The sequence below is a fragment of the Mugil cephalus genome, chromosome 23 (assembly GCF_022458985.1).
Source record: "Mugil cephalus isolate CIBA_MC_2020 chromosome 23, CIBA_Mcephalus_1.1, whole genome shotgun sequence".
Classification (NCBI taxonomy): Eukaryota; Metazoa; Chordata; class Actinopteri; order Mugiliformes; family Mugilidae; genus Mugil; species Mugil cephalus.
Window position 1 is genome coordinate 10071104 of NC_061792.1, and position 22633 is coordinate 10093736.

General features: G+C 45.0%; 1 protein-coding gene across 1 annotated transcript; it reads right to left on the bottom strand.

Moving 5' to 3' along the window:
* Positions 1–2173: 2173 nt before the first annotated feature.
* lig4 (ligase IV, DNA, ATP-dependent) lies at positions 2174–6402 on the bottom strand. Its single transcript, XM_047576460.1, has 3 exons — positions 6289–6402; positions 3683–5753; positions 2174–3610 (listed from the first exon to the last, which is right to left on the bottom strand). The coding sequence occupies exons 2-3, from the start codon at positions 5743–5745 to the stop codon at positions 2941–2943; spliced, it is 2733 nt and encodes a 910-aa protein (XP_047432416.1). The 5' UTR covers positions 5746–5753; positions 6289–6402; the 3' UTR covers positions 2174–2940.
* Between the last annotated feature and the right edge of the window lie 16231 nt (positions 6403–22633).

Sequence of the window (22633 nt, forward strand, 5' to 3'; positions counted from 1 at the left end):
TGCTTATAAATACAGGCTGTAAATGAGCACACGCTTAAAACAATGTGACGTAGTATGTTTTATTTTTGTAGGTCCAATCATCCCATATCCGGTCTCGCTCTACTCAAACTCGCGAGCTTCTCAATCGCTGACGTTATCTCTCGGTGCGAGGACGCGTCAAGTCAGACGGACTCAACCAAGATTTCACAGGAAACGTGTGAGTTTCACAGCAAAACTAAAGCTTGCGGTTTCAGTTTAAAATAAAAACTGAGGTTAATAAAATACCCCCCAAAAAATACCTATATGTACGAGTTAAAATGAGGAAATAAAAAGCAAAATTTAATTCAAAACAAACAGGAGAACACGCGTAATCGAGGCTGAACACAAAAGCGAGTTGACTGGATGAGAGGAGCGTCTGACAACTCTTTTATTTTGTAATTTCCCACCTGCAGACGCACTCTGTTGTGGTTGACTTGACGTTGGACCCGTCAGACAGGTTGCTGCTCACCTGGTTTCAGCCTCTGGGAAGATGCTTTCATCAAAAGAAAGGACGTATTTCCTTTGTAAAAAAACAACAAATCTGTGAGGGGTTAACACAATAAAATAAAGTGCGACTTAATACTTTCTAAAAGAACTGGCTCTGGTGTGTTTTAGGCATCACAATTCGTGTTAAATGTGGAGTTTGCCGTCAAGGTTAAGCATTTGCTCGTATGCCTGACCTATATTGTAGCATTTCAGCTTTTGATTACGGTTTCATCTCCAAACACGTCCACGTGAAACCGCTGTTTCCCAACATAAGAGTCGGGGCACCCACGAGAGACCGTAAGTTCAAATTTAGGGGACAAAAAGTTACGTTTCATTTTCTTTAATTCACATATTTGGCCGTTTTTAGGAAGAAACGTTATTGCTCTGGTGTTTAATGTGGAGCAACAGTAAAGAATGGGTTAGCTTAGCATAACGTTAGCTTGTAAATGTGATTTACTGTTTTGGTGCAAAGTCTTTCAATAAGAAATTATAAAATGTACAAGGAATATATAAAAAGCCTGTGTTTAAATAGAAAACAAAACACGATATTGATCTTTATGTATAAATTGTTATTGTTATTAATAAAACTAATACTAAATCTGCTGTCTGACTCTCTGCAAGTTTTCCTTTAACTTCTTGCTCTACTTGCAATGTGACACATTCATAGTGAAGTCTCCAAAAAACAAAAGGAGCTTGATCTGCTGTTCCTTTCTGACTGAACGTCTTCATTGAGGATGGGCCGTGCTAATTGCTGCAGACAGCCCTTCCCCGCAGCTGTGAGCCTGTGTTCGGTCTCTTCGGGAGCTCATTTATTCCAGCTGAGCGCACACAGCGGCTGGTTGTCTGGGGGGAGGACGCTTCCGAGCCGTTCGTTTCTGCCCCGCGTCCACCGCACCGGTCCTCCGGTAGCCACGTCCAGCCCTAATTAAGGCATTTATCCCATTAAGACGCGGTATTTCAGCTTCATAGCGCATCTTTTTTGTGCGGCCTCTTCCACCAGATCCTCGGGAGGAGCGATAATCTGCTCTTGAAAAGTCCTTTCAGAGGACCAGCAGTTGGGGTTTTTCAAGACGATGCCACACAGGAATAAGCACCGGTTGAGTACCTCTAATTAAAGCCTGTCACTCAAACGCTCACTCTGCATCACCTGGAAATAGTCCAGAGTGGGCGATGGGTTACAGAGTGCTTACTGAGCCACATCATATCTTTTAACCAGTAATGAAGAGCCTTTTTCTCTATATTATACTTTCATAAAACACGATTTAAATTTCAATTGATTGGTCCGAACAATGATGTGAAAAAAGTAAAACCCTACAGGGACTTGGACAACGTGTCAACAAGAGCCATCATTACAGAACATGATTAGGAACAGGTGCCTCATCACTTTTACTTTGAGGATGTATTCACCCGGCATTTACGCATTACAATGCCCAGGACGCCACAGGCAGCTAGCTGCACCCGGGAGACGGCGGTAATGAAGGTTATAACATATCAGTGAATCCCAAGACGCGCCGGTGACATTTCAGGAGACAGGAAAACACGGCGACGTCTTTATTGGAGGGCCTTGAGCGGAACCGGTTTTAACGTACCCCCGCGGTGCCTCCTCGGCCTCTCTCGACGCGGGGAAGAGCCGAGGGGATGGGGAGCAAATTCACACAGACGCCCCCGCTTATTAAACCACTCCTAAGATGTTTATTAGAATTTTACTTATTAGACTTTTACTTAATGGCAAAATTAAAACGAGGGGAAAGCACAAAGGCACAATTAGTTACACAGTTAATTTCACTGCTAAGAATATTTATAAAAATGATATAATGTCTCATGTGGCTTTGGAGGGATTGCTCTAATCATCAACAAGTTTGCACGCCAAGTTTGTTTGTATCATCAGGAAATTGTGCTAATAAACTAGCTCAGCTTATGCGAACAGACAATAAATTCAGACTTGGTTTGCAAACTAGAAAAGTTGGAAAAACCCAGAGAGGCTAATAATAACAACAACAACAGTTATTCAGTTGCATTGAGGCAAATAAAAGGAGGCAGAGTTTCCATCTATCTGGAGAGCAATGCCAAATAACTCGAGTGGCACTTTGTTGCAGCACACGGGATATTCACCGAAGTTACGCAAAGTGTTGTCAAAAATAAAGGGCTCCATTTTGGTAAAATGGAAAAATCTACCGTCTACTCCAGGAAATAGACGCTGGGCTAAAAGTGGAAGGATACTTATGCAAGCCTGACTTTCAAAATCGGACAAAACAATCGTGTAGTGGTGAGTTTTAAATCAGTGAGTTCATTTAAAACTAATAACAAGCGCTAACCACTCATTAAGAACACATGATATAAAGCTGAGAAGATGATATTTTCACATTAAGAATTAATTAAAATGCTAAAAGAGTTTTTTTTGTCCAGTGTCGACTAATATCTTGATCTGATGCCCCTTCACACCAGGTAGTCGGTGTCGTTCATCACATACCCTGCTTTGATCGAATCAGTCACCCATGACTCTCTCACGATCTTAAACTTCTTCCTAAAGCGGCGTCTCAGGGTCCTCAGATCCCCAAGTCTCGTTTCCTCTGAGATAATAACATGTGAAACTCCTTCCTCCAGCTTCTGCACCACCGTGCCTCCGTGGTAACGACACTCCAGCGCCCTGATGTCCACGCAGGTGGCAGTAATGGCGCTGGCGGGGTCGCCGATGTCGGCGAAGCTGTCCGCGTAGACAGTGAAGGGTCTGAACATGCTGGTGGGGAGGTCATCCCAGCCGCAGCGCTCCTCCACTTGCGCGACGTTGACGGCGGCGGGCGCTGCCGCGCCGTCAATCCGGCCGAACACCTCCCGCAGCTGCTGCTCGTCCGTGTCCACGAAGTAGCTGTCGCCGTAGCTGTCGTACTCCTTGGCGAAGTGCTCCCGGGTGGAGGGCGACATGTGGATCATGTGGCGCGGTTGCCACGGGACCACTTCCTTTTGGCGCAGGCACTCGAGCAGCCAGGCGGCCCAGACCACGTCGTGCTGGTTGGATGATATCAGGTTCTTCACGCGCATGTTCTCGACGCCGGCGATCACGCAGTAGGTGTCCCGCCCCGGGTTTTGAACCACAATTCCTCCGCACCTGATAGGGAAATGACATCAGCGATCACTCGCGTAAGAGAAGAAGAATAAAACTAACTACGGTTCACGTTACCTGGCCACGCCCTTTTCCAGCTCGGACTTGGGGTGATCCTCGGTGCCATTCAGGATGCAGAACTCCACGTCCTCGAACATGTCCGTCTCCTTGGCGACCCCGGAGAGGTCCTGGGGCTTGAAGTGGTCGATGACCCCGACCACCTTTTTGGGCTTGGGCGCCACCTTGCGCTTCTTCTTTTGCGGGTCGTCGCTGCCGATGTGGAGGTGGCGCGAGGCGAGCTTCCCGGACGCCTTGCTGCGGAACTGGTCCAGCTCCGCCAGGGTCATGCACTGGTGCCACTCCTTGTCGTCACGGATCTTCTCGATCCTGGGGAAGCGCAGGGTGCAGTTGGTTTTGTACATGTCACTTCCGACTATCTCGGCCGCCTTCACCTGGATGATGACAGAGTTGCAGGGTTCAATGTAGACCTCCGGCTTCTCCGTCCCGCACAGGATTGACGCCGGCGGGTTGTTTTTCCGGTAGACCTTCCAGTGCTTGGCGAGCTTCAACCCGAGATCATACAATTCTTTCATGGTGTAGCCAGAGCCGATGCGGCAGAAGCTGTGGAAAACCGTGGGTTTCTCACCAAGCTTCGGAGCTTCGGCTACGGCGCATAAGAAATGGGACATCATACCCCCGCGTCTTCCCTTCCCCCAGTAACCTCCAACAATCAGCAAGTCAAGCTCGTCCATTAATCCATCCATATATTCTGGCTTAATCTTTAACCATCCTTCCCCCCGCTTGTCAGGTTTGTAGATAGATAAAGGATCCTTCACCATGATCCCCTCCTCTCTCTTGTCAATGGCGTCATTGAGAGCGTTGACCACCTCCTGCATGGTCCTGCCGTCGGCCTTCGGCACCACATCTATCCTCCCCTTGACTGGGGTGAAAACCGTCTGGAGCATCTCGTAGCGCTTCTTCAGCGTCTCCTTGGCGAGCTTCTGCCCGTTGATCAACAACACGTCGAACACGCAGAAGCACGTCTGCAGCTCGGAGTCGTCCATCAGCTTCTTGATGTCGAATTTGCTCCCCTTCTGCATGAAGGTCTCCGCCGTCGGGTTGTACGCCATCATCTCGCCGTCGAGGATGCAGCTCACGACGTGGCTTTTGAAGAAGTTGTGGATGTGAGGCGTCAGCGACCCCTCCAGCGGCGACCCCCCGAACTGCTGCGTGTACTCGAAGGCGTTCCGGCTGAAGTACTTGTACACGTCGCCGTCCTTGTGCAGTTGGATGCGCTCCCCGTCCAGCTTGGTCTCGATGTAAAACGGGCTGTTTCCCATTTGTTTCTCCACGGCGCGGATGTTAGCCACGGCTGCCAGCATGGGCTTGAAAGCGGAGAAAAGTCCGATGGAGATTTCGCTTAAGGACACAGAGGGGTTGTGGAGCTGCTGGCAAACCTTATTCAAGTCCGTGTTGACGTTGTAGAGCTCGGCAGCATCCGGGTGGAAGACTTGGAGGACCGTCTCCTTGCTGATCCCAAGCTTCATGTCCTTCAGGATCATCCTGATGAGCCACTTTTGCTCGAGAGCCGAGCTCTGGGTGATGAGGTGCAGCAGGCTCTTTTTCACGAGGTCCTTCTTCTTGCTGGCGTTGTTGATGGCCACCGAGTCCAGAAAGTCGTTGACGTCTTTGATGCTGAGGTTCCCCTGGCTGGTGCAGCGTTTCTTCAGCACGAAGTACGCCATGCCGGCAAAGTCCCCAGCTTCCCCTTGGGACGTGGTCGGGGCACGATAGTTCAGCAGCTTGTTGGCCTCCGGGCCATTCTTTGGGAGGCCCAACACGTCTATGTAGAGCTTAGCTAGCATGCTCTCCTTGATGCCGTACGCCATTCGCTCTCGTTCAAAAGGAGGGACTATGAGGCGCATGGCGGGATAGAACGAGTCTGTGGTTTTGGGGTCGTCTTTGTGGAGAGCCGAATGAAATTTCCGCCACGACTCGATGAAATCCCGAAGGATTTTCGATTTATCCGGACGCGCTTTGGACTTCTGAATTTTCTCCAAGGTGTTGCACAAGTGCAGGAAAGGAACTTGAGCGGCAACAGACGGCTGAGCCGCGGCGTCGCTTCTGGAAGTCCCCTCCATGCTTAAATCTGTAATCACACATTAGAGAAGACAGTCAGCGGGATAGTTCACCTCGATGGTTTAACTTTGCTCTTCAATAAACGACTCAGTGATAAACAAGAGAAACGTTTGGTCATTTAATCAGAAAAACACTCAGAAATTATACTGATAATGAAATAATTTTTTTTATTTCACATTAAAGTACTCACATAAAGTTGAAAATCAGGTTGTAGTGTGTGTGTGTGAAGCATGAACATGTAAGGACATGTCTCATATTTAACAAGACCAGCACGTGACACTGTCCAAACGACTCACCTGTATGAAGCTTTTATGTATAACAAATTATATTTTAAATGTATCCCTTTGGATTTAAGTGACACTTACAGAGAAAAGTATAGTTATTTAATACTTATTTTAATAGTTAGTTCATATTACGTTCAAATATCACAAAACGTGAGTGAGTTGCACGATCACAACAAACCGGTAAAGTTTGAAGCGTTTTAACGGAGCTTCTTTTAACAGACGGCGACGTTAAATATAAATAAAATTAGATTTAATAGTTACCTTAATCCTTGTACCCTCCAAAGAAAGTGTTGTAAGTCACCGACTGATGTAGATCTCTACATTTTGACTTGTGTATATATCAGTCTATGCAAGGTCCTGCAATGAAAACGTTCCCCCCGGAAACAAGGGCGGAACATTTGTTCCTACGTGTTGATTTGCGTTTTCGTGAAACTTTTCAAAAATAAATAAATAAAATGGAAAACAAAGAACCTAAAAACACTATAAATTTATGAGAAATGTGTAACTGAGGAAATAACGTATTTTATTTTGCATTTCCTTTTAAAACCTTATGATTACAGTGTTTAATTTTAGTTTTTACGAGTTGCATATATTTTATTATCATTATTTGTTTTTATTATGTTTTTATTTTAATCATGAAAATTAGGTTTTCTTTGAAATTTTACGTCAGATTAAAATATAATCTTTATTTAAATTCCTCATTGACGTTGTCTTGTTGTTCCTATATTCGCCAGCAGACGGCGGCAGAGGGTCGTTACAGCAGTCGACGAGGTTGTTTACCATCCTGGGCCTGCAGCCAGTAGGTCAGTACTCAGCTGGTAGTAAAAGATAAGGATGCATTCTTATTGGCTACAAGAGGGCTTTTCTCTTCGCCGTATTGATATGCACCGCTACGATTATGTAAGGCGTTTCTGGCTCAGGGTCTCCTGGTAGTAGGTACCATCTCATAAAAGCCCTGACAGCGAAGCCAGGCTCGTTTTGATTTTTGGTTCCCTGTGTGCACAGCTCCTAATCTGCCCATTAACAAATTAGTGTTTAAAGGATGAAGCATAACTATATTAGAATACAAATAAAGCAAATCGAATCAAGAGGAAATAAAAAAAAAAGAACATTTCAAGCATCAATCAAAATATCTCAAATGAAATTGGGATTTAAGTGTTTCTTTAGTGTTTTTTTTCTTCATTAACATATCAAATTTGATGTTGCTTCCTGCCACCAGAGGAGGGCGATGTGCGTCTGTGCAGGAGGAGCCCTGAGTCACACGCCAGCCAGGGTTGTTTACTTCTATGCTGCTGCTGCTGCTGCTGCTGCAGTGGAGGACCCTGGGATATGTGTGAGGAAGAGGAGGTGGAGGAGGAGGAGGAGGAGGAGGAGGAGGGGGTGGAGATCCATTTGCAGCTACTACAGTATGTGCTCCAGCAGTGAACCCGCTGTGTTTTCACTTCAAGTACAATGCAGTGCAGCAGAGAGGAAAGCTGACTGACTGATAGTGTGCACACTGTGTCTGGGGTACAGTGAGTGCATGCACCTGCTCCTTTTGTAGGAGAGGGGGTGATGTTGTGCACCCTCCTCCTCCTCCCCCCTCAACGCTCCCACTCCCTTCAACCCCCCAAACACGCTCGCTCTGCAGCGAACGGCCCGTCGTGCTGTCATGCAGCAGGCCGTGGAGTTACATAAGCCCTGCTGGATGTGCTGCTGCACTGCAACGAGAGGCGACCCACAAGACAGTAAACAACTGACGTCACTGCTTCCGTGGCATGCATCAGCTCGCACCGGGGCTGAGAGGGGAGGGAGGGAGAGAGGGAGGGAAGAGGAGGAGGAGGAGAAAAAAAAAGGGAGAGTGTTTATACTGCTCTAGTGTAGGACTGAGTGAGATTTTGGCAAGGAAGCGAGAGGGAAACGGAGAGAATTGGATGGAGCGGCCGGGGCTAAAATCTCATCCCGTTGCCGTGGACATGGCAGATGATTAAAAGCCGCGCGTCAGCCTCCTGATTCAGGCCGGGCCGGCGGTGAACTGCGGCCACGGGGACAGCTGTAAACACGTCATGTCCTCTACTTGGCGAGGTGACAAAATAAAAACCATGTGGTGATGAGAGTCACTTCAGAGCGGCCTTCAGACTTAGACTTTATATAGAGATGTGCATTTAAAGATTATACACATGCACGTACACCATAGCTACATACATATACATTTAAACCTGCACTCATTGTCGCGATATCTTTGGTTGATTAGACATTTTTTATATATATTTTTTAAATGATATTAATAATTTTAGGTAGGAGGGGGGTCGTTGGCCTGAGAAAACTTTGAAGACCCCAGTCATGAGCTACAAAGGTTATTAGCCTAATGTATTATTAGGAATCCAATAAGATATTGGATTATTAGGTGGAAATGGACCCAGTGTCTCTCGTTTTATGTCTTCCAAACAAGCAAAATGCCATAACAAATTAAGCTGCAAGAAAGAAGATCTCACTGCACTGGATCAAATAATAATAAAAATAATAATAAATTAGATTTATATAGCACCTTTCAAGACACCAAAGTATTTATTTATTTTTTGCCATGGTTATTAACTTAATTGCATTAGTCAGTGGTTTTCAGAATGGATTCATAGTGTAAAAGTAAAATCACATGATTATATTGTTTAAAATAAAAGTGATGCCCCTTAAAAATAATAACCTGACTATGATAAAATAGTGGATATTAATCTATAGTAGTGGGTCTGCTGTTACTCTTAGCTGTGGACTAATGGTTGACCGGACAACCCATGCACTCACCCCAATGAACACTATAAATGGATGAAATACATGCATGAAAAGAATTTCTCCATGAGGGATCAGTAAATGAAATAATAAAAGATAGATACAGGAATATAATTCATGTTTTTACTTACTCAAACCCACTAAAATGAACAAAGCACGTGCTTATACTGTACCAGATTAAGCATCAGGTCATGTGGTCTGAGGGAAAAGTCCCCCACAAATCAATATTCATTGGAACTATCAGCTACTTTACTGAATACGTTTCTTATGAAACACATATAAATTTGTCATTTTATTGTTTGTGCGTGTGTGGTAATTACATTTCAGCTGAATTTAGTGAAACAAATACAAGAGTCTATATTAATTTTGCTGCCACCTGTGCGTGTAATTCCATGTTTTATTCTGTTATATATTGTATTTTTACATGTTTGTTTCCTTTTTATCCATATTTTTTATACCCTTAATCAAATTTCCTATTTTTCTTACCACTCAGCAGTGCACGCTCCCCGTCTTTGTGCTGCTCAGCGTGTCTCCTGGGATCAATAAAAGCTTATCTTATTTAATTATCAGGTCAGCGCCGTTTCCTACGCTATCAAATGTACTGTGTTGCTTTTTTTGGGGGTGGGGAGGGAGTGTTTTTTTAACCTCTTTATTTAGTGCATCCCCTGCAGACTGCAGCCCTAAGGCTTAAACTGATATACATCACAGGATGTAAGAGAGCACGCTCTCAGTACAGTACGTACCCGCATGTTCCAAGCACTTGTTTTATAAACAGCATGAGAGGGGGAGCGAGAGAGAGAGAGAAAGAGAAAAAGAGACAAGGCACATTTGCCAAAGCGGGTTTTTGATGCGCCGCCGCCTCGGGGCATCATTGAACTTCTCACCACTTAATCTTACAAACATTTTCAGGAAAGTTGAGGACAAGGAGATCTAGTTTGCTCCAACTACAGAACACAAATATTGGTCCCGTTCTTTTTTCTTCTTCAGGGTACGACAGAGAGCATTAAGAGTAAAATTAGATTTCAGAAGGATACACATTTTTCTTTTAAAACCATCTGTTTAATATCTGTCTTCCCCCTTAATTCTCTGTCATAAAATGCTGTGTCATAACGGCTACCTCCTCCCTCCCACCTCTTTTGTCTGTTGTTATGAGATGACTTTCCAATAAAAATCCCTGAATGGACAGCCGGCTGACCGGTGCAGAGGTCTTGCTAGGTTACATCATGCGGCATAATAGCAGTGGCATCGAGAGTTCGCCACAGCAGCCCTTAGGTGACCCTGTCGAGTTCTATGTTTTGGCTTAAAGGGCTTTACTCTAACTCCATGAGATAACAGCTCCTTCGGGAGTAGTGTGAAGCAGATGGAAGGAACAAAACGTGGTCCGAGCGCATATTTCTCTTAGTCTGTATGGCCGCACTCAGGACTTAAATAGTCTAACAACTAATCTGTGCGGCTCCAGGTCAATGTTCTACACAAAACATTTGTGGGTAGGGAAGTCTGTCTGGCTTCTGTGTAGGCTAAGGCCTATGGACTGGCTGTTACCCTTTTGACACCGCCGATCGCGGCATTAAGATTTGTGCAACGGATTTATGAAATCTAAGGTCTGACGTAGGGATTTGATTTGGCGTCGTTCGCTATTAGCGTTTACATCATACAAAAAATTAAAGGAATTAGCGGAAAAATCAATGTTCCAGTGCTTCCCAGCTCCTAATCATCAGAAAAGTAAATCAGTTACAGAACAACAGGGCTATTTTTAGCTTTCTTGGGAAACTTTTCCACTCCTTTTCTGAGACGTGGTGTTCCTCAGGGCTCCATTCTCGGCCCCATCATGTTTTGTTTCTTTATCATGATTACTGCATTATTGTGTATGTCGATGATGCTTTATATTTTAATCCACCCTTGATTGTTCAATTTATTTATCTTTAGCCTAGTAAAACAAAATATTTAGATTTTTTTCCCACTGTTACCTTTTATGGATTGTTAAAGTTTAAGCTGCTGTAGCAAAACTGAAATTACAAGTTTTAATGAAACTTTTCATATAAGCCACATTATTAAATAAAATTTTATGCATTCTCTGTTTTAAAGTTACCATTTTACACCTACATAAAGAATTCACTCCCCTTGGATGTTTTTAAAACAGTATTAAAAGTATTAGCAAAAAAATGTCAAAGTGAAAGCGTATTTTTTACAACCTAATATCAACTGATTTAGAAAATATAGTGTAACATAAGTGTTTGCCCAAGTATTGCCCTCCCAGTTGATGCCAGCAGTGTCACCATTAGTGAAACGGAGATCACCTGGATGCAGCTGAAGCGCGTCAAGTGATTGTAGCATAAAAACAGCTGTGTGGGAGGATTTCTCTGGTTTGTCAGCATTCACAATGCAATTCAGAGAACAGATCACTGAACAGTATGAGTCAAGATGGAGTTGTATGTTGAACTTGAATCATGAATCGTCCCGTCTGTCAACTCACTCCCACGTACAAACCAGAGTTACCTGTTAGCTAAATAAACACGGAGTCCTTCTTTATGTATTTGTAGTACCTACTGTGGTAACCTTGAGGAGTTTATTCTGGCTCCGATATTGATTCTTTTGAGTTTATTATTCAGCCGTACCACCTGCAGCAGCAACCTCCGGATACAGTTTGAGTTGAAATAATCATTTAGGTGAAATAATTCAGATTTTTGCTTGGTATAAATCCAGCTTTTACACGTATAAAGTTGACCTATAAGAGAAGATAGTTCATTATTATATACACTTTTTTAATGGAAATAGTGGTTTATGTTAAGACAATCTCTCAATTGCACATTCAGATCATGTATAAATGTAGAGCATCTCTAATACAGTAGTTAAATGTGAGTGTCCCTGAAACCTGCTCCTGCCATGTTGGCATTTATCTGAGCAGGCCTCTCCTCCACTGAGGTCGCCTTATTGATCGCGCGCCGCATTTTGAATGCGCCGTAATTGTCATCCGCCGCGGTGTCATTATCCGAGTTTTTCTTTGAACTCACTGAACCTGGTAAATGACTGATAGAGCTTCCCGGACGATAACTGCTCCCCGTCGTGACCTTCATCCTGAACGCCAGTCACCTTCGCCACCTGTCCGTTTATTACGGAGCCGCATCCGATGCTGGCGCTGATACCGTGCGCTTTATTGACGGCCAAGGAGGAGCACAACAAGACTGCGCCCTCTAATGCGTCTTATGCAACCTGGTGCTATCGCCACTCTGAGATATGGAGGACAAAAAAACAAGGCCTTATGTAACCTACAAATTAATGACGGAGCAATGTTCCGTGAAATCTTGTTGAGACTCTGATTCACGAAAGGGAGTGATGCCGTGAAGTTTGATTGTTCCTTATTCATTCTCTAACCCAAACTTCTCGAGGGAACAAGGAAAAGTGCAGGTGTATTAAGGGTGGATACATTCCAAACAGGGGAGTTCCACTCAACCCATTTTCTCTGAATGGGCCCGGGTCATCATTAATTAAACCTCGGCTTTCCCTTTCTCTTTCAAGTCCGAATGTCTCCCATAAAAATATATACTGTTGAACATAAACACCCACTGGTGTTCCACCACAAAGGCATCAATTCATGTGATCTACACTCCGGCGAAACGTTAACGACAGGGCAGGATTGATTCCTGCAGCAGAACGTTTAACGTGCACACAGGGAATAATAAATCACACCTAAACTCTCTTTTTATTACTCTCCTTTATCGCCGTGTTTTTGTTTTCTGCCGGCCGGGACACTTGCTCTCTCTGTCTCTTTCTGTGCGTGTGTGCGTGTGTGTGTGCGTGATGCAAATCTGAGACACTTGGCAGTGGCTGTAATCCAATGAGCAATTGGAGCAACGACAGTCTGGACATTTGTAAACAAACATTTGCTCGCAGCCTGTCTGTGTGTGGCCCAGAGCAGCTCTGTGCTGTCTGAGTGGTCACACTCATCTCAAGTGCTACACTGTGCACGTCCAGGTCTGTGGTGGTGCAGAAGCCATTTTTTTTTTTTTTTTTTTTTGTCTTGTTTTTTCATCGTATCACATGCCCAGTTCATAAAAGGTATGAAGTGCCCAGAGGTGCTGCATACTTTGCTGCTCTGATTGCTTGTGCGAACATAGTTCACCGAGACTAACTGCAGGCCTCTTGGTAACCTGGCATGCACCGTGAGTCACTCATTGTCACTCGCTCAGCTGAGAGATTAACAATTTAGCTTGTGATTACAGAACTAGTCCGCACAAAGTATAAACGGTGCTAATTGGTCATTTGCATAGGGAAGCAGAAGTCTAAATCTAGCTTTAATTAGCAAAAATGCTAACGCGGCTAGTAGGGGATTGCTACGGTGCTTCGTTGACACTGTGTCAGGTAAACTTAAAAAAAGAATCAGTATCGATCTGCACATCACCAGTTGAAACGTCTAGTTGCTGCATCTGCTTGCAGCTGCAGGTGCTTTGAGTCGAGATAAAAATAGATGTCGCCCCCTAACCCCTGGGGGTGCATGTTTATCCAAAACTGGGGGTAAGTTGTGACTGTGCACAGTAGTAGCAGCAGCGCTACGGTGAAACACAAGTTGGCTCGTTAGGGCTTTTTAAGCAATTTTAAGCCCCGTCACCAGAGCTCAAAGTTCAACAACCTGAACAACTCTGTATCAACTACACTTAAGAAACCTGTTTTTTATCCAGGCGGTCTGCGGCTATGAAAAAAGGGCTGCTGTTTCAGTAACAATAAACCATCTGAAATCCTATGCCTTTAGTAGTGGAGTAAGAAAAACAAAACGAATTCCTGAAGTTGACGGCAAAACAGCCCTTCCAACGGCTCCACTCATTACCCATGCAGGCTTATTTAGTTGTATAAGCAGGTGGCACGAAACGAAAGGTCACCCTCTGTTTACAGCACACCTGCCATAAATAGGAACATAATCATGTGCTATGTGTGCTGGACGCCTCGTTGCAGGCTTTTCGATTCTACCCTGAAATTAATTACTTGCTTCTGCAATTTTATTTATTTTTTTTGCACTTGCTGGAATAGTTTGGATGTTTCAGCTTAGTTCTGCTTGTTTCGCAGAATTTACGCAGGCCCCAGATTTTGGCTGGTCGGAGGGTTGCGGCTGCAGCATCTTTGCGTGCCACCGCCCTCCATTAAGCCCCTCCGAATGTGTGTCTTCGTCCGACTATGCGCCGTTCTGTAAGCTTTAGCCCCACGGCTGGCATGTTTGACGGATGATTTACTTGGCCGCCGCTCACGCAAACACGCCCCCAGTCTGACCTCGCTTTGTGCGTGTTGTTTTGCTGCTGACTAAGACTCCTCCAGGCACTAACCCATTCCCACTAATAGGATTGGTTTCAAAACTCCTGTAGACAGCCCCTTGTGGAAGGTTCATAGCAGGCATAGGCGAGGCGCTTGCACATTACTGCGCCTTCACGGTGCGAAGGATTAAACTAGTTTCGCGGAAGTTGCTGTCAATGAAACGGCTAATTTATCCGGCTGCAAATGCTCCTTGCATCACCGAGCAGCTCGTATCAGCCCAGATAACGTAAAAGATTCAAGTGAATGCAGCTGCAAAATAGCAAAATAACACTTCATTATCTAACGCAAATATATGATTTTGTAATGTACTGTGCCGTATGTTGCACATACAAAGCATACTGGCGATTGCGAGACGTCGTTTATTGTGCAAACAGGTGATAAACGAGGCGATAAGCGGCCTATATGTTTATCATACGTGTGCTTCTTGTGTGCAGAACCTCTATTCACAGACTCCGTTTCTGACTGATTACGTGTTCGTGTGGAAACTTCACGAGCCCGTAGATGCTCGGCCCAACTTTCTGAGGGTGCATATCCGGATTGTCGGATCAAATCAAGCGCCAGCGTGAGGCTGCGGGGGGTTGGGGTTGGGGTGGGGTGGGGTGGGGAGGGGGCAGACCTCTGGAAAGAAGTATTGACCTCATTTGCACGTCGATAGCACCCTAATATGCAGCGGAAGCGCGTCAGCGGAGCGTTTTCGGCAAACATGACAGGAAATTTCCATAGATGGGGCTCGACTATAAACAGCAACACACTCGGACTAGTTAACAACGCCTGAGGTGTGTGTGTGTGTGTGTGTTTGTTTCAACTCTGTGCGTGTGCAGCACCATGCGTAAGCTGAGTGGGCCTTTATCTTTGTTGTGTGACCGTAAAAGCCCAGTTATTGGTCGTAAAAGCGCACGCAATAGGACACTGAGCTCAGGCGGGGTGTAAGACCACAGCACACGCGCACGTAGTATACTATGTGAGTGTGTCATAAAGCTTAGCAGTGTGTACACAGGGTTATGTGTCTTTATTTGATCACAGTTTAGATATAGCCCGTGTTACGCCAGAAAGGCCATATCATTAAGCTGTTTGTGTGCGCATGAGTCAGAGTGGCTATTTGTTTGTGCGGTGAGGGCTGCCCCGTGGCCCAGGTAACAGAGGGACATGTACTTTCTGATAGATTAAGCCTTACATAACCGCGCATTCCACTCAGCAGGTAAACAAGCGCCGGGACTAAGGTCGGAAACGGCCCAGGTAGCAGCTCGACCGTGCGGGGCCAGACGCTGGGGCTCGGGAGCAGATCCCGGGATTCGGTCGCCCAGATTCTTACAAGCTGTCATTAAAATCTGCGAGGCTTGGATAGCTCAGTAATCAGCAAGGAGCGCAAGCATCCATTTGCGTAGTCGGTAAATTGTACACTGTACTAGAGTGGCGGGCTCCTGTGGACGTCGAGGAGGACGTCTGGAACATTGGAAATATGCTGAAGATGAGCCAAAAGCACCAGCCTGGCTTTATTTTAGTCAGATATAATAAGGACAAGACATGGATAATACATAGCTTTGCTTAGCGTAAAGCATAGGTCTCCAACATGGGGTCCACGGCCCCTAGAGGGTCCGCGCAGGCACTGCAAGGGGGTCGCAAAATCTTTGGTTGATTAGACATTTTTTTATATATATATATATATTTTTTAATTTCTTTAAATACACATTAACATGAATCCAACATATACATCTGTGGGCCCTTTGTTAAAGACCTGTGGACTAATGCTAACATTTTCAGTCCTCAGCTCGCTAACATTCCAAGAAACAAAACACAAACCTTTTGAATATTGAACGCATGAAGCTACTCTAAGTTATTTTGGTTGGATTGTTTTCCCACAGTGTGCGTCTGTCCTTGAATGATTGTGTTTTGCTGCTCTCAGGTCACCGGCTGTGTCACACCAAGCCCCGGTGAGTCAGCCTGGTCGCGGCGCCGAGGGCAGCCCTCAATGTTAAACTGCCGCGCTCCGCATTACAGGCTTAAGCTAATGCCTCATTAGCATCAGCGTCTCACCGCGGCGGCGTCCTCCTCCTCCTCCTCCTCCTCCTCCTCCACTGCATACAGAGGACCCATTAGCATCACCCCCAACCGCACGGAGGAAACGGACGTATTTGTCGAACACACACAAAAAGGAACACCGGGTTTTCCAAAAGTGCATCAACAGTACAGAATGTATTGTACACACTGAGAAAAAGGGGACGTCTGCACGAGTCATGTTTGGACGTATTCTAGAGTATTCGAGCCGATTATGGTTGTTTCCCCCTTTCTGAGCATTTTAATTCATGTGGTTGAACACTAAATTACATCACAGCTGAACACTGTGGCTCATCGGTATTGGGAATGACACACAAACATATTGCTACACCTATGACACATGGTACTAGTCAGTATGATTTATAACAAGGTCTTAAATAGTAATATGGACAAACTAATGGAGAGATTAAGTAGGGACCCCCTACCTAAACTAGTGCTAAGTACACATTATTATTAATTAAATATATATACATTATATATACAACCAAAGATTTTGCGACCCTGCTGCAGCACCTCCGCGGACCTCCTAGGGGGTCGCGTACCCCCTATTGGAGACCACTGTTTCAGTAGTTATGAGGGAGAGTCCATTTTACAGCCCTGCGTGTCTTCAATTTTGTCGTGTCCGGGGCAGTTAAGGGCGGAAACCCAGATGGACGCATGGATAAACTGTCGGGATTTATGTGCATAACAGTATGCGTCCGTCGGAGTCACCGTGACTCCTAATCTCGACCTTTGCGTGTTATGGCTTTTTGATTGTGGCGCGCGACGCTGTGATTAAAACTCCGATGCCGTGCAGGGCCCCTCGTTTGCACACACGCGTGGATTAAGGGTCCGAGGTCAGATCGCCCGTGCAGGATTTTTGCATGTTTGCTAAATACAATTTCGGCTTTTATCATCTTGTAAATACCGGTTAATACCCATTTGAAAATCAACTTCTCGCGAGGAAGCACACATGGGCTGCACCTTTACGAAAAAGGCCATCGGGACTTTGAAGCTGCCTGATGGGGAAAAGTAAATTCCTTGTTCGGCATTTAAAGGTCATACAAACTCTGTGCAAGCTAAGTCAAGACGACAGTGTTGTCAGATGGTGGATTTGCATATAAGGCATTAGCGCGGACTCCATTGACAGTGACTCTGGTGTGTGTTCACCTGTTCCGCCTGAGGCCTGAGACATTCACGTAGACTGGCATGCTTCAGCTGTGTTTTCTGACTTGTTATTCTCAAACCCCGAGAAGTCACATGGGAGAAAAACGCCAAATAAAAAAGGGCTAAGGTGCAATTACAAGTGACCCCTATAACCTCTAAACGAATTTGTCTCGGTGACATTTTAGGAATGAATTTTTAAAAATAAGACAACAAAATGTCATTATGTTCCAAATTTATTAGCATTTTTCAAATTCCCTGCTCATATTTTGTACATTATTTCAACTTTGATGCTGTTTCTTTGAATGTATTTCGTAGGGTAATCTCCCATACGTGGAATAAGTTGACTTTTAGCTTCAAAACACACGTAGAATTGAGCCCAATTCTGTCTCGGACCCTTCAGCCAGTGGGATTCACTCTTCTTCCAGACCTGTTTTGCCTCTTGGTGACTAAAATTCCAGCCTGGAAGAAGTTTCCAGCATGATGTAATCGGGTGCAGGTCATGTTTTGTATTGAACAGAAGCAAGGGAGCATGGGAGACCATCATCCTGCCGGCTAGTCAGATCACTCTAACTGCGATCTCTTGCAGCTGAGTCCAAATTTAGTAAACAGAACATGCAACGGCACCTATCACTTGTTTTCAGCCCAACACGAGCTCGTCAGAGACATAAAAATAGGAGCCGACTTATGTTTGGCTCTTTTACAACAGTGTTTTCCCTAAGAATTTCCTCTGCAAAACATGTTTACGAGCTGTTAGAGAGTGTCGGCTGATAAGACAGCATGTGGACCGGCAGGCTGGAGTCTTCCACTCGGCTGCCAGCGTGGTAAACAGCAGCAGGAGTGTTTGCGAGCGGTGGGCAGGGCCTGGGCTCCACATGCTGTCCAAACACGTGGAGCCCGAATGCCGCGGTCCAAAAAGACACAGGGCTGCAGAGACTTGAGCTTTCCGTTCTCCCACACACAAACTCACATGCATGCACAGGCTCACTCACAGGCAGAGGGAAAAAAAAAAAAAGTGCAATATGTTTGCTCTTATCTGTCTGAGCTGTCCGCTGGAAGCACACTCACTTTTCAGGTGTTTCACTTTCACTAACCCAGAAAGACAAAGCGCATATTTAGAGGGCGAAGTGAACAAAAAAATGACAAACATTCCCCTGAGAGACTGAGCCCGGAGTTCAAACTTCAGCCTCGTGGCAGTTTTTCTCTCTGGACAGACGTGAAGAAATGACGACTGATGGGGGCCAAAAAGGTCCAGGGAGATAACAGGGCTGATTAACCTGTTGAGATCTAAGGGCCGACACGAAACAGGTTCAGATAGCGACTGACCCATGACCTGTCAAGACTCAAAACAAACCTGTTTACATGTTTTCTTCGGGACAAATGGAAAACGTCAATAGCCCCGACCCAACCGCCCAATCACCCAACCATTTAGCTGTGCACACAGCCTCACTAGCTAGGACGTAGCTAGCAAGTAAAGCTTTGCTACATTCCGCTTATTAGCTTTAGCATAATTAGCATAAAAGCTCATTTTTATTTTTTTTGCATTGTGATCCTGTATGTTTCTGTAGTCTTAGCTTCATCTTTTGATACCATCTCATTAGCGGAGGGTGGCAGGAAGTAATAGGGTAGGATGTGTGTGGCGCTGGTTTTATCAGATAGGGGCAATAAAGACGGATAGAAAATATGGGGGAATGAAAAGAAGAGGGGATGAGATGCTTAAGCTGGCCAGGACTCGAGGTGGGGACTCACTAATAGTGGCATTTATGTGGCGCGCTTCCTCACAAATCACACCCCCAGGTGCTCCCTTTTCACATATATTACGGTATATTGTTGTGTTGTTTCTTGTAGGCTTTTAGATCACAACAACAAGCTGTGATATTTACAATTTCCTAGATCAGGGGACCCTCAAACTGATGAAGACATAAAGTAGGGATCCCCTACCTACTATATGTGTACTATATCACAAAATATATTTAAAAAAATGTATAAAAAATGTCTAATCAACCAAAGCTTTTGCAACCTCCTCCTCCCTGCAGTACCTCCGCCTGCTGAAGACCTATGTCCTAGATCATTAGTATCTCCTACTAATTCCCAAAGCTGGCAGACACCTCATAAGACTACACCTCAGTAAGAAGCCTTCCAGGATCTCACATGCTTACACACAGCCTACACCCATTATGCTGGATGGACAAGTATTTATCCCGTACAGTTCGTAGTCACAGGTGTTTTGATTGTGGTCCTTCTAGTGCGAATGAATATGCATCTGTGTGTGCACGATAAAAACCAATCGATTGTGATTTATTGGGGTATTTCTAAAATATGTGTCAGTGTGTTATGTTTTCATGCAGGATCAGTAGCGCGCCTCCATCGTCCACTCCGTGAGGAGCCAGAGCTGGCTACTGTAAGTGGGTCACAGCTCCGCCCTGCTTCTGCTGCCGCTGCTGCTGCTGCACGGCGGAGTTCAATGAGCCTGGCTGAAACCCTCCTTAGGCTGATTCGGGGAGAAATAATGGGGCCAGCGACTCCCAAATCCCCTCAAGAGTCGCAGCGTGGGGCGGCGCGGCGGCAAGCTGGCAGGGAGGCCCAGGCCCCGGCAGGGTGGGGTGGGTGAGGCTGCCAAAGGAGCAGCAACTCGCTCCATCCATAAGACCCTCTCACATGCTTGTAATCGACATCGCATACCACACATGCTGTTCCAACTTACAGTAGGGCGGGTGCATCGAGTTTAGTAGATCAAGGCGTACAGGTTGAATTCCTGCTGAATCTGCTCTTCCAGTTTCATTTTACCGTTAAGGAAAAGATTTGACACATGCAGCCCCTGGAGTAAAAAGAAAAAAAAAACTTGCAGAAAAAATGAAAAGAAATCCGTTAAATCAGTTCTTAAAGATGCAATAAAATATCAATTATTGTATGAAGAAGTTTGTCGAATACTTCAGGAATGTTTGCACGTGTCCGCTCGTAATCAAATAACCAAATCCAATTTCTGCTGCTTATTTAGTTAACATGTTTGTGGGCCTTAATGCCTTCTCCCCGTTGGAAAGCAGCGCAGGCCGTGCCACTAGAAACGGGAATAGGAACGTTCAAAGCTGCGTAAGTGCAAGGAATTTCAAGTCACATGATGACGGAGAGAAAACATAGATTTCATGACTCCAGCTTCAACAGTCGGGATGTATTCTCTCTCTTTATCACTCTCCGGGCCGACTGTCTGTCTGTCTGTCTGTGTGTGCACAAGCATATGATTGAAAACGTGATTCTAACTTTGGGAATAATTGAGGGCATACAGGAATAGAGCAGATAGACGCACACAGACACGCACTTCAAAACAGCGTCCCGTAAACCGTATTTTTGGAACCCTTTACTGTTGTCGCACGGGCCTGAGAAATTCACGTCCCCGACAGACGCACTTTATTTAGCAAGCTGTCCTTATTGTTGGGGAGCGCAGCCAGAAAAAAAAAAAAAAAAAAAAAGGCTTCTGCTTTCGTGTCCTTCTGCTTTTGGTTCGAAGCCGAAATGTGGGGAAAGCAAATGAAGACGGGAAAGGTGTTTTTCTTTTCTTTTTCAGGAGGATAGTCGGCACAGTGAGGGGTGAGGAACACCGTGTTCCTGCTGGTGGCTGGGTGGTGGGGGTCTTACGTAAGGCTGGTTTCTGCCTGGCAGTAGAGTGGAGCCCAGATGACAGTGTCATCCTGCTAATTAATACACACCAGCTCGAGGTGTGCCCTCAGCGCCTGCTTGTGTTTGTGTGTCCGCTTTGTGTCCGCACTGGAGACTTGATGAAGCGATGCCCGGGAAGAATATTAAAGCCGCGTTACAATCACATTTTCTTTTATAATCAGAGGGTGCTCTGTTTCAAGGGGGACACCCTGGTTGCACCCCAGTGTGCCTAATTAAAATAGATATGTGTAGAAGTATTGGCCTGTGTGAAATACACTGCCAGCAGCTCTGTTACGCCACACTGCGCTACGCTAAATGCTAATTCCAGCATGCTAACAGAGTCATAATGACTATTCTAGGTCAGGGTTCTTCAAACTGTTTTAGGCCAAGGACCCCAAACTGATGGAGAGATTAAGTAGGGACCCTCTACCTACTATTGTGTTCTATATTAAACTTAGCCCAGTGGTATTTATAAAAACAAAATATTATTTTGTATTAAATATTAAGCTATCCCTTATCCCTTTACTAAAATATGTTGGATTCATATTAATGTGTATTTAAAGAAATGTAAATTTGTGAGGGTAAATAAACAAAATGCATACATGTATAAAAAATGGCCAATCAACCAAAGATTTTATGACCCCCCCTGCAGTACCTCTGCAGAACCCCTAGGGGGTCGCACACCCCTTGTTGAAGCCCTATGTTCTAGTGGGCTTATATGTTTATCAGCTGTAATGCTCAATAACTATTGCTATCAGTGTAGCATATTAGCATGCTAACGGCTGCTAATTAGCCCTAAACAAGTGCGGAATATCATTAAATTAAGACATCTGTCAATCAAAGGAATCAAAATTGGTTAAAATCTTCGCTCCGTCTCTTTGAACTGAATTACTCTGATGGGAAAAACTAACACATGTACCGAATTTGAGACAAATCCATTCAGCGGCCTTGAAGATATTTCAGTCTGAGCATAAATGGTGAACTGGCGTATCGCACTAAGAACATCTGTAGCGCTGTGCCACCAGCACGGCTGCAAGTCTACTGCGCTGACTATAATTTGCTGGTTTGCCCATTTGTTTGAGGGGAAAATGTGGCACGACACAAAAACAAAAACTGCCCACTGCAATTTATCCTCTGTCTCTGGGCATAGAGATTTTGACATTTCACTTTGGGTATTGTTTAGCTTCTTCGTGAGCATGCAACAGCGAAACTGATGCAGCTTTCATGGCTGAAGGCAGGAGGCGGCCCAGCTTTAACTTGGTCTCTGTTCATTAAACAGAGATATATGAATGCAGAAATTCCATTCACTTCCATTGAAGCTTCGAGTTTCTCAAAATACTGGAAAATAAAACTGCAGATACGAAAGTGGAAAAATAAAAAAAAATAAAAAAATTGCACTGGCCCCTTTAACCTCCCGTATTGAACGCTAAAATTAATTAAAAATAAGAAACGTAAAGTGTTCTTCATGATCACGTGGCGGCCTGGTAAAAAGACACAAGTGCGATAGTTCCAGATATCTGCATGTGAGCGTACGGGAGATAGAGACAAGTGAAGAGTGTTGTTTACTTCACAATCTGAACCTCCTGACCTCCCAACCCTGACTACACAGTCTTTTCTGGAGACTTGTGGCTTGGCAGGAAGTTGTTGGCTCAGTGTGAGCTTCCTGCCTCTGCCTTTGGACCGAAATAAA

What these genes read in the sequence shown, in the direction of transcription:
- lig4 (XM_047576460.1), bottom strand. Translation starts at nt 5,745, where the DNA reads ATGGAGGGGACTTCCAGAAGCGACGCCGCGGCTCAGCCGTCTGTTGCC. An exon ending in CTGGAAAAGGGCGTGGCCAG is followed by an intron (nt 3,611 to 3,682) that starts GTAACGTGAACC and finishes TTTCCCTATCAG; the next exon opens with GTGCGGAGGAATTGTGGTTC.